Source organism: Saimiri boliviensis, chromosome 8, assembly GCF_048565385.1.
Source record: "Saimiri boliviensis isolate mSaiBol1 chromosome 8, mSaiBol1.pri, whole genome shotgun sequence".
Classification (NCBI taxonomy): Eukaryota; Metazoa; Chordata; class Mammalia; order Primates; family Cebidae; genus Saimiri; species Saimiri boliviensis.
In genome coordinates, this window is record NC_133456.1 from 38,921,949 (window position 1) to 38,934,889 (window position 12,941).

Below are 12,941 nucleotides of genomic sequence, written 5' to 3' on the forward strand. Positions count from 1 at the left end.
TTCTTACTTCTCTTGTGAAACCACAGTATCTCCATGAGGGTTGCTAATCATGTTGTAAAGTAGGATACAGGACTTAGAATGTGGGTGAACTGCATGAGGAAACATGTAGCAATGTTCATCTATAGTTAAATTATCTTTTCCATGAGTTTTCCCCAACTACACTGTCTAATTCTGGAGGGCATGGAACGTGTAGGCTCCACACAGAGTGGAACATCACCTCCCAGCAACACCGTAACTCTCTGCCTGAGTTATGAGGCAGAAAGTTACAGGGCTGAGTGGATGAGTAAGTTAATGAATAGTCTGACACAGTACCAAGTCACCAATGTTGACAAATCTAACCACGTCAATCTGACCCCAATCTGGTTCACCTGTTTATTGTTGCAGCTCTGACTTCTTTACTTGCTCTACTTACCATTGAGCAAGAGGGATGCTGGATCAAGCCCCAGATTCTCACAACCAGGTATGTTCTGATCATGGAAATCCTGTAGCAAAATGCCCAGCACCAACTCCTCACTCATCATATACTTCATAAAATTTTCATCATCTGATGGAACCCCAAATTGCAGGTGGTAGGTTACTGTGGCATTTTCACCACTGAAAGGCAAACCAGAGGCATTAAAACATAAATAGCATCACACGGCAACTCAAAAAACGAGTTTAAGGATAGGCAAAGAGCTCCCTCTCCTGGCCAGAGGTGACATAGGCCGATACTCTTGGATCTTACAAGGTGGCTGACAATTGTTTATTCTACTGCGGCTGGGAGATGTGCCAGATCCTGCAGATCAAATGAATAATGGAGAGTGAGGACTCTGAAGAAACTCGCGGTTTCAAGGATGCCACTACAGGAAGCCCGAAAAATGCACTTTCAAACTGCAGTCCGGCTACCCTAGTTTGCAGGTGTCTTAACTTGTTCCCTGAGCTCTGCCCTCTAATTACGGCTCATGATGATTAACACCTAGACAGGCAGCCACCCTCATTCCCAGGGGCAAGGGCTTCAGCTGGCTAATAAAGACAGCCAGAGGCTGACTTTCAGAAGACCAGGTCACAAGCTGAATGGGAAAATCAGGCCACCTAGCCTGACCTGGCTAGCCCATCCTAATCCCCCATGGCAGGTCACAGGGTAAATTTACATAAGGCTGAATTTTGAGAAAAGAGCCATTTCCAGTTGCCCACCACTGGAATGAGTCTAGCAGCCAATAAATCAAAGGGCATTTTTCCAGGTTCCTGTTGGGCCAGTCTAGGGCCGAGGTCACGATGCCCCTGTAGACACAAATGTATGTGTCGGGGATTTAGCCACCTCCCACCCATGTGCGGCAGTGTCCTTTGGGAAGCAATGGCTTTCCTTCCTCAATTCAATACTTTAGAACCTCTGCCTGGACTTCTTGAAATAAAATGCAGAGATGTCACCATAAGTACCATGTACACTGGAGGTTTTTTTTTTTTTTTTTTTTTTTTTGAGACGGAGTTTCGCTCTTGTTATCCAGGCTGGAGCGCAATGGCGCGATCTCAGCTCACCTCAACCTCCGCCTTCTGGGTTCAGGCAATTCTCCTGCCTCAGCCTCCGGAGTAGCTGGGATTACAGGCACGCGCCACCATGTCCAGCTAATTTTTTGTATTTTTAGTAGAGATGGGGTTTCACCATGTTGACCAGGATGGTCTTGATCTCTTGACCTCGTGATCCACCCGCCTCGGCCTCCCAAAGTGCTGGGATTACAGGCTTGAGCCACCGCGCCCGGCTTTTTTTTTTTTTTTAGAAAGAGTCTCACTCTGTCACCAGGCTGGAGTGCAGTAGCACAACCTCAACTCGTTGTAGCCTTCACCTCCCGGGTTCAAGAGATTCTCCTGCCTCAGCCTCCAGAGTAGCTGGGATTACAGGCATGTGCCACCACACCCAGCTAATTTTTGTATTTTTAGTAGAGACAGGGTTCCACCATATTGGCCAGGATGGTCTCCATCTCCTGATCTTGTGATCTGCCCACCTCGGCCTCCCAAAGTGCTGGGATTACAGACATAAACCACCACACCCAGCCCATTGCGGATCTTTAAAGAAGGAGATCAAAGGCAGCCTGCACAGTATGTATTTGTAGACTTCAGGTCTCTTTGGCCCCATATCATGGTGCTACCAGCCACCTGCTTTACATTCCTCCCTTCCCAGGTCTGCTAATATTATTAGGGTTTGGAGAACTTAAGGTTTGAAAAAGGAATCTCAATATAATATAACTTTTGATGATCATATTCCAGAGCCATCTCAGGAATAATGGAATAAAGCTTTGATATAAAATTTAAGTCATCTCCAATAGTCCCAATAATGTAAAAGGATAATAAACCAACTCCACACACATACATCCTGATGCCTACATCTCAAGAACATTAAAGATGAGAGGAAATTTTTAAAAATAAAAAATGCATATGGGTGTGTGGCATCTGTAGTACCTATAGTAGATACACAAACAGAAGCAATCATACTCAACTCTCAACAGCTATTAACTCCATGGAAGTGAATAGTATCAGTTATTGGTGGTAGAGGAGAATAAAGGAAGCAGAAGGTAGACTTTTCCTTTACATACCTCTTTATGTCTTCTCTTCTTTGTTTTTTTTTTTTTTTTTTTTTAATGACAGAGTCTTGCTCTGTCGCTCAGAATGGAGTGCAGTGGCGCAATCTCAGCTCACTATAACCTCTCCTCCTGAGTTCAAGAGATTCTCCTGCCTTTGCCTCCTGAGTAGCTGGGATTACAGGCACCAGCCACCATGCCTGGCTAATTTTTGTATTTTTAGTAGAGACAGGGTTTCACCATGTTGGCCAGGCTGGTCTTGAACTCCTGACCTCAAGTGATCCACCCGCCTCGGCCTCCCAAAGTGCTGGGATTACAGGCATGAGCCACCACACCTGGCTCCTCTTTATGTCTTTAATAATAAAGGAGTAATACAGGAGAATGTACTCCTGTATTACAAGTAATACATTCCCCTGTATTACTTGTGCTGCTCAAAAGCAAATGCCTATACATAGATTATATCACTTACATCACAGCATTACCTGAGACCGCTTTCTGCTTCTACCCCTAGCTTATTTGAGCACTCATTGTCAAATATAAATAATTTATCTGGGACTGTGTGACCCTGGTTGAATCATACCATTAATCTGGGCTTCCTTTTTCTCATTTGTAAAATAACGGAGTTGAGCCCGTTGGTGTAAAAGACCTTCTCAGCACTGATGCTCTATGATTCTATTACTGGTTCCCTCCATGCTCTGAGGCTCTGGGAAGGCCTGCTAGGTAAATGATGAAGGGTGGGGTGGGGGGATGTCTTTCCAAAGAAAGAGATCAAAATGTAATGTTCCACACTCTTACCTGAAGTCCATTATTTCAACTGAAGTAAAATAACGACTCAGAGAGGGCGATGTACTGTACACATCTGTGAGCTAAAACAAACAGAAGCGAATAAAACCACACACATTACTGACAGATCACATTACACATCACCTGACAAAGCAAAACTACTTTAAGACAAAGGAGATTCCACTCTAGCCTGGAATCAACTCATCTGGAGGTTTTGGATCTAGACATAGGAAGGTTTGAGCCTATTGTAAACCAAAACTCCAGTTAACACTATTTCAAAATAACTGCATTTATAAGGACCACATGACAGCTTCTCTCAGAAGTTACACTGGCACCTCGTAGCCTTAGTGGTGAGAAGGTCAGCAGCTGGAGCCCACACAGACCTCACAGACCGTGGGAAGGAGAGGAGACCTGGAAGCAGCTGCTGGACAGCAGCAGCACAGACCATTCAGCACCTGGGCCATTGCTTAGCCCGGGGTTTCTTTCTTCCTTCTCCAGAGCTTCATTGCAAAGACAAACAGCCATGCTAAGCCATGGGTCTAGCACATCCCCGGACAGAGAGGGGAACTGCAGATAGGGAGGCTTTATTTTATGCATGAAATATTGCGAGCATCATTAAAAAAATAATGACACCTGTGTTTCCACTACCTAGTTTTCATGTCTTCACATTTTGCTATATTGGGTTCAGCCCTTTAATTTAAGAAACTAAAATAAAGCTAAAGTGACTCCTACATACTATTCAGTTCCTCCTCTCTCTCTTCCTTAGTACTAACCATCATCCCGAAGCTGGCACGGATCTTTCCTTGCAAATCACTACTTCCTAATATAATCATAACAAACTATAATTTGTGTTTTTATTCAAACAAAAGGCACCATATTCTACATAATCTTCTAAAACTTGCTTTTTTTTCACTCAAAATTACATTTAAGATTTATCCATGAAGTAAATCTCAATAAAGAGCATTCACCTACCTTCTGCATAGATTCCTTTAAATGATGATGCCAGCTTATCCATTCTTCTACAGATGATCACATGCACTATTTCCAACTTTCCCCTATTACAGCCTGAGCTGAAGCAATCATCCTTGCATGTCCCTCCGCATCTCTTCTTGGACACGGAGGAGATTCCACTGGGCATATGCCAAGAAAAGGAATTGCCGGGTCCAAGGGCAGGTGCATCTCCAACCTCACAAAAATCGCTCTCCCTTTCCCATTCCTCCCAGGAATGTATACAGACCCATGTCCCACATCCTTACCAGCACTCGGTGTTACCAAATTTAAATTTCTGCCACTCTGATGGGTATGAAATAGTGCTTCATATTGTTTTAATTTGTACCGCCTTGCTTACTAGTGAGGTGGAACATCTTTTCCTGTGTTTATTAACTCTTTGGGACTTCTCATCTCTGAATTTCTCACTCATTTCCTCTCCTTCTCTTGGCTTATCTGTCTTTTTCTTATTTATCTAAAGTGGTTAGTTTTACATTCTGGATACTAGCTGTTGATATTATGTTACAAAAATCTTTTCGCCGGCATTGAGCAGTTGTGTTTCAGAGTTCTGAATCCTAAACTAATAGTACTCAGGAGCATGTGCCATCCCCAGCTATGGTCATCATGGCTTAATGGCCTATTACTTTATTCAATAACAAGCAGTAGAACATACAGAAAACAGCAGTGCCTGTAGGAGCTCACCTTGTCGCCCCTCAACTCTAAATGGAATGTCAAGGACGCTGCACTTCCACAATGCACTCCCATTGAACTCCACATGTACAACCCGTCTCTCAAAGAGAGAACAAAAGATAAGAGCACCTGCTCTTTGTGCTCTTCTAATCTTGTCATTATTGTTGTGAACTTTATAAAAACCTGGCATAACAGGCATTAACATCTCTCCCCTTTTCACTGGAAGATAAAAATAATCTCCGTGAGATTAAGAAACCTGTCCCAGATCACTCTGCTCATAAATAGAGAAGCCAAAATTCAGTCCTAAGTGTTTATGAACACTAAAAACTAGCTTCTTCCCATCTTACCACACTACCCAGTGAGGATGAAATGGATACATATCATTGGATACATATCAAATGTATACATATCATGTTCTGATATGAACATGATATGAAGATGTGAAGAAAAGTGTCTCCTGAATATCAAGGAGGAAAGAAGCATAAAGTGACAAAAACTTTCGGAGAAAATGACTGGGTCATTTCACACCTCTTAAGCCCCAATGCATAAGATGTTGCCGATAAGCTGACAGGCATTTAGCAAACTCAGGAACTAGGAAAGCAGCGTTCACAGGGATGCTGTGATGGGGAGGAGGATGAGGAAGCTGCAGAGGAGAATCTCTTCAAGCACTAATGTCAAGCACTCACGTCTCTCGCTTCCTTTTGGATTGAGCTTCCTATGGCAGGGGGATGTCCATCCTTCCTTCCACTCTTCCCTGCTTCCTCCTTCCCTTCTTTCCTTTATTAATCTTCAGGGCCCAGTACAGTGTTTTGCACGTAATAGGTTTTCAGCAAAATTTTTAAGTTAAAATTTTCAGGTAACACATGGAGTGGTAGATTAGATCACTTTTGGTGTTCACTGGAAGATTCTTTTTGATAGCATGCTCCTCTGCTGTACTTAGGACATATTTACATTTTGGGACCTGTTAGTCACACTGTCCCACCTTGGGCCCAAAGAAGTGAAGTGGGATGTTGGGGGGGGGGCTCTTCAACCCTTACTCTGGTGTCTCCCACACAATGTCTATGAGGCTTGGTGCAAACTGAGCAAGGAGCTCAGTGACTTGATTGGCTGAGTCTGATGCAGTGGCTAATTAGACACAGGTTCCAGAATAAGAGAGGTGCCATCATTAACTCCTCACCCATGCACAGGGTGTGGCAGTTCACACGTAACTAACAAGCTGGCTTAAGCAGAGTAGTGGCCCCAACCCTAAGAGGAAAAAACTGGCAGTGACACGTGACAGGGCGTGTGTTTAGAAAAGCCAAGGGCAAGGGCGTAAAGTTCCAATACTGTGATATAATAAAAATATATATACTGTTTAGTCTCTGTCCCAGTTCCTGGCCCAGAATTCCTAAAACCCTTATTATTTCCTGAGGGACAGGGGTGCCAGGTACATCTTTGACTCAAACATTTGGTCTTTACCCCAGCTCCTGACATAGAGCTGCTCCTAAATCTCTTGCAGTTTCCTGGGTTATAGGAGTGTCTTTATTTCTGATGAGGCAACTCTTGGTGGGCTGCTGGATGGGGGCTGATCACCAGAAAGAGCAAGCCACAGCTAGAAGCCTGGAACTTTCCGGCAGTGCGGTGGAGTGAGATGGTGCACGCCTGTAATCCCCGCTACTTGGGAGACTAAGGGGGGAGAACTGCTTGAGGCCAGGAGTTTCACATCAGCCCAGGCAAAATAGTGAAAATTGAAGAAAGAAAGAGAGAAAGAGAGACAGAGAGAGAGAGAGACGGGAGGGAGGCAAGAGGAGGAAGAGGAGGAGGCGGAGAAAGAGGAGGGGAAGAAGGAAGGAAGGAAGGAAGAAGGGAAGGGGGAGGGAGAGATGGAGGGAGGGAAGGAAGGAAGGAAAGAGGGAAGGGGAGAGGAAGGGAAGGGGGAGGGAGGGAGGGAAAGAAGGAAGGAAGGAGAGAAAGAAGAAGGGGAAGAAGAGGAAGGGAAAGGAAGAAGAAGGAGGAGACGGGGAAGGAGAAGGGGGTGGAGAAGGAGGAGGAGAAGAGAAGAAGAAGAACATAGTGAGAACTGAAGGAGAAGAAGAGGGAGGAGAAGAAGAGGGAGGAGAGGGAGGGGGAAGGGGAGGAGGGGGAGGGGGAGGGGGAAGGGGAGGGGGGGAGGAGGAGGAGGAGGAGGAGGAGGAAACTTTTGGCCCCATCTTCACCCCCCATCCTCCAAGGGGAAAGTGGCTGGAGAGAGAGCTAACAATCCATCATGCCTATGTAATGAAACTTCCATTAAAATCTCTAAAAGAGAGTCTGGAGAGCTCCCAGGTGGCTGAACACATCTACACAAGGGAGGCCGGCATACCTGAAAAGGACACGGACGCTCACGCTCCTTCCCACATGCCCGCCCTATGTACTTGTTCACCTGGCTTTTGATAACCTCTTTCCTTTGCAATGTGCGCGTAACTACGATGCTTCCCTGAGTTCCGGGAGCCATTCTAGCAAATGATCGAACCCGAGGCGGGGCTTTGAAAACCTCCCGTTCGCAGTTGCTTGCTCAGAAGCAAAAGTGACAACCTGGACTTGTAATTGGCATCTTAAGTGAGGGAATTTTTGGGGGGCTGAACCCTTAAACTGTGGGGTCTGCACTAACTCCAGGCAGATCATGTCAGAATTCAACTGGATTGCAGGACATCCAGCTGGTGGCAGGTAACTGGTTGGTGTGGAGAAAAAACACACATGTGGCCACAGAAGTGTTCTGCATTGAATGTGAATAAAGAGAAAAAAATAGTTTTTCCTCCACAAATACCCATTTCCATTTACCTTTTATATCCAGAAACTTCTGAAAGTTAACCTAATGGGAGAGAGGAGCTATTGATCTTACAATAAGACAGCAATACCTCCTGAGCATATTTGCTTGGTATATGAAGGGCAGGAATCTGTTACCTCACTATGCCTTACTTTGATCATCTGTAAATAAGATAATTCTTTAAAAATGTTTTTCAAGTTATTTTTACGTAATCTCATTTGCACCTGAGGTATACAGAGAAACTGCACTGATTTCCGTTTATTGGAGAAGAAAATGGCTCAGAGAAATATATGGATCTGCCACAGGCATCAATGTCAGTCCCTGCTCCTTTGCCACTACCTAGTGATGAGCTCAAATGCCCGGAGAATTTCCTCGTATCTGCCTCTATGCAAGAGATATGGTTGTAAGATGAAAAATGAACATTCATTTCCCTTTGAAATAGGCAATCTTCTCTGCTATAAGTGACACAAGTGGATGCTGACTCGTTTTATTTCTGCTCAGCAAATGCAAAACCTTTCCATTAAAAAAGCAACCAAGAATTAAGTAGCAGGAAGCTTCTCACACTGCAACTTGCCTCGGGAAGCAGGTGGGAGGAAAGGAGAAAAGGGAGCTGAAGATAAGATATAAATGAAGAGACTCTGGGGACTCTAGGGAAATGGTGGTGGGGGTGAGGGATAAAAGACTATAAATCGGCTACAGCGTACACTGCCCGGGTGATGGGTGCATAAAATTTCAGAAATCACCGCTAAAGAACTTATTCATGTGACCAAACACTACCTGGTCCCCAAAAACCTATAGAAATAAAAATAAAATAAATAAATTTAAACAACCTAAAAATTTTTTCTTTTTTTTTTGAGACGGAGTTTCGCTCTTGTTGCCCAGGCTGGAGTGCAATGGCGCGATCTCGGCTCACCGCAACCTCTGCCTCCTGGGTTCAGACAATTCTCCTGCCTCAGCCTCCTGAGTAGCTGGGATTACAGGCACACACCACCATGCCCAACTAATTTTTAGTATTTTTAGTAGAGACGGGGTTTCACCATGTTGACCAGGATGGTCTCGATCTCTCGACCTCGTGATCCACCCGCCTCGGCCTCCCAAAGTGCTGGGATTACAGGCTTGAGCCACCGCGCCCGGCCTAATTTTTTCAAAAATATAAATGAAGAGAAGGAGAAAGAGAAACCTGGAGTAATCATCACAGGATACCAACTCCTGTGATAAAAGAAGCAATCAAATTTCATGCATGGGTACCCAGAAACTGACTCTGATGTGACCTAGATGGAATCGCTTCTTCAGGAGCTTTTGTAGGAATCAAATCAAATGGAAGCCAGATAACCAGCACTCACTCTATTCAACCCAGCAATGGCAGAGAAGAGTCTAACAGAGGGCAGGCTGCTCTTGCCTAGATTTTCTTACCAAAATTTCTGGGTCTGGCTGTGAACCACCCTGTCTTTGACAGGATGATCAGGATGGCCCAACCAACCCTCCTAGTCTGGCTGCAGAGCTTCCATCTCACACAGGGGTTCATTCTGTTGCATTTCTCACCCCATGACTGACACCATCATCCATCTGCCCATCACTCAACCAGAGCCTGGAGTTACGCTCTCCCTCACTACCACCCAGTCAGTCACAGACTCCTGTTGGGTGAGAATACCTCTTAACTCATGCAAATCTTCCTTATTTTCCTGACATTGCCCTAGTTCAAGCCTCCCTCATTTCTCACCAGGACTATTGCAACACCTTCTAACTGATCTTTTCCTCCCGTCTTTCTCCACCAAAACACAGAAAGGTTAAAAGGAATAAATCTAACCATGTCAATCTGCTGATTAAAATATTTTGGTGCCTTACTGAAGAGTGGGAAAGCCTTGAAGACCTGATCCCTGCCTTCCTTTTTAGCCTCATCTCTGCAAGCTGTCACCACACAGCATGGGAAGGCCACAGTATTCTACTTTGCAGATCCTTTAACGTCCCTTGCTTTTTTATTTAGAAAATTCCTACCTCGTTTCAAAACTCATCCTGAGCATCACCACTTAAGAGGCCTTTCACGCCTTCATCTTCACCTCAGGGAGCTCAGGTGCCTCTCCCTCGCCATTGTAAACCATGCTAGAACACATCATGCTGTTATAAACCTATCTTTTTAGTTACTTCCTGTACTTGGACTAGGAGCCCACTGAGGGCACAATGTGGCCTGGCACTTGGCAGGCTGTCTAGCACATCGCAGACCCTCGATGAATACTACAGGTTGGATCAAATATAAGACCTGAGGGAGTAAAAAGAACAGCTTCCTCCAGCATTTATGCAACTGGAGGCCAGGACTCTTCCCTCTGGCTTTGCACTACAGTAAAGATATTTACTTATTTCTTTTTTACAAACTTTTATGTTCAGCAGAAAACATGTACACGTTTGTTATACAGGTAAAGTCGTGTCCCGGTAGTTTGTTGTACAGATTATTTTGTCACCCAGGTACTAAGCCTAGTAGTATCCAATAGTTATTGTTTTTTCTGATCCTCTCCTTCCTCCCACCCTCCCTCCTCCCACCCTCCACCCTTAAGTGAGCCCCAGTGTGTGTTGTTCCCCGCTTTGCGTCCATGTGTTCTCAAGATTCAGCTCCCACTTGTAAGTGAGAACGTGCAGTATTTGGTCAGAAAATATATTTATAAGCATCACTTCCTGCTAAAATCCAGACAAATACTCCAAAATTGAAGCTACTTACTCTATAGCTACATGCCAATTATTCTAGTGAAACTCATAGTCTAATGTCAAGAACTCCTTAAGCAATACATAAGATGGAATTACCCTTTCGGTGAGCAGGTGAGGCAAATCCTCTTCAGCAACACACTCCTCTGGAATCTTCAGCGTGACCAAGAATGTTTTATTTGATGATAATTCAAGTATTTCATTTTCGTCTTCATCAACATAAGTTACTAAAGAGAGTAGGGGAGGTGGAAATGAAAAACAAAAGTAAACACCTGCATAAAATAATAAACTTATTCATTCCATTGGCTACCATACACATAACTATGAGCATCAAGGGTAGAGGCTGAACACAGCAAGCAAGTATAAGCAGAAATGCTTTCTCCACTCAGTAAAATTGAGTAAAATCCAGGGGTCTGCCTCCATCAGGATAAAAAGTTTGTTTTACGGCGAAAGAGCCTCAGATTCCACTGAATACAGACTAAGGAAAGGGCCAGAGGGAGTAGGAAGAATAGGAACTTCCTTATTCAACTGAATCTGCAGCTTAGCTAGGTACACAGGAGTCAAGCCAGGTACTGGGGGATGGTAGGAGAGATGAACATGATTGATGGAGGACAGGAAGTGGGAGCAAACAACTGTGTCAGCTCACTTTCCAATTCTGTGCTAGCAAAGACCGCCAGGAAAAAGTCGTATCATTAACCCAAACAGCAGAGGTGAGACTAGAAAATGAGCATGCAAGCCCATGTCTTGAAGTCTCCCCAGGAAGACAGAAGACAGGCATGAAGTCATCGCTCTAGACTATGTCTCACTGGACAGGTAGGTTGACACGCTCTGCTTGCAGAAGGGAAGTTAAACTTGCTGAGAGCCCCAGGGTGTGCAGGAATTACCTTCCTGGGACAATTAGTTATGCGTTGCTGCTTGTGTTCTAATGACTGCTATCTAATTGATTTTTAAGTAGTTGGAACTAAAGGAAAATCACACAAAGTGAGGAGCTAGGCACCAGAAGCTGGCACTAGTGTGCTAATTATGCTCTTCTGGCTCTATGCCGGCCTCACCAGCTGGCCCCATACAGGAGACCATCTCTCTGGCCCTGAGAAAGGCATGGGTGGGAAGAACCAGGTGCTCATATTGCCACAGACATTAAGACCATAGCGGAATAAATTTAGTGTTTGTGATGGAAGGGCAGGTAAAAAGGAGGAAGATTCCCAGTATTCTTGTTACTCACTCTGTGAGGACATCTGGAAATGTGAGGCATTAGGGGCAAGGAATGTGCAGAAAACAGTAATATAGTAGGCCTGAGATTGCTAGCATAAGAAAGGCCTCCTCGAAATTCGTCCTGGCTGGCATCCTAGAACCTGGATTTTGGGAGGGTTCCCACCATTCCCTGATGAGAGGGGCTCACCGTGCCTCAACTATTTGTACACTGTGGCTAACATCTCTTTCCCTTCTGGGAGTCTGGATTTTTGGTGCATGGTAGGCAGAAGCTACATATATGATCAACGCCCAGTGAAAACCCTGGGCACTGAATTTGTAATAAGCTTTCCTAGTAGATGAGCTCTCACATGTGCTGTCACAGCCTATTGCTAGAGGAACTAAACAAGTGTGGTGCAACTCCACTGAGAGAGAACTCTCGAAAGCTTTCTCCCGGTTTTCTCTGGACTTTGCTGGATAAATCATTTTAGATAATGTATCTTTTTGCTGTAATAGATCATGGTCATCAGTAGGACTGCATGCTGAGTCCTGTGTATTCTCCTAGCAAATCGGTGAATCTAAGAGTAACCTTGGGGATCCTCAAACATAGAGAATTATCCCTGTGTCCTTACTTGTTATAAATCATGACATTATGCTGTATGATTTTTTAAAAAGTTATGCCTTCATAGCAAAAAACTTGCAAAGTATGGGAAATCATAACAAAGCAAAGAAAAATATTAATAATACTGAAATCAAGAGGGTTTTTCCTCCTCTACTTGGTTATATTTGAGGTCTTAACAAATAGGTAATTTATATTCTGCTTTTTGTTGTTTGCTGCTATTACTGCTTACTTATCCTGATTCTTTTGTCGTATACATCAAAAGCCATTTCCATGTGCTTAAAATTCCTTGCAAAGATTATTTTAATTGATTCATAATATTCATAATAGGCTCACCTATTTTCTTAAGGATGACATTTATCATTTTCAGCTTTCTACTTCTATAAATAATATTGCAATGGATATCTTTGAGCTCTATACCTACCATGTAGATTTCCATAATAGACATCAATGCGTCAGAAAACAATAGGGGGTGTCAAGAGGATAGAGAGAAGATTCAAGTAACTGCTAAACTCAAGGATACTGAGAAGAGATACCAAGTGTGAAAACAGGCCTTCCATAGTAGCTCTAATGAAATGTACTTAATGTGTGTCATTTCATGAATCTGTACCAAGATCTAGCGAAATAAGTTGTGTGTGTCAAT

The 12,941-nt window shown here is 44.0% G+C and overlaps 1 protein-coding gene across 1 annotated transcript in view; it reads right to left on the reverse strand.

Moving 5' to 3' along the window:
• The window catches only part of C8H3orf52 (chromosome 8 C3orf52 homolog), a 34,048-nt gene that overhangs the window by 4,931 nt on the left and 16,176 nt on the right, over positions 1–12,941 (reverse strand). The window contains exons 3-5 of the mRNA XM_074404391.1: positions 10,591–10,718; positions 3,348–3,418; positions 413–594 (exon numbers count right to left, since the gene is read on the reverse strand). Coding sequence (XP_074260492.1) covers positions 413–594; positions 3,348–3,418; positions 10,591–10,718 — 381 coding nt within the window. The remainder of the gene's footprint in view (positions 1–412; positions 595–3,347; positions 3,419–10,590; positions 10,719–12,941) is intronic.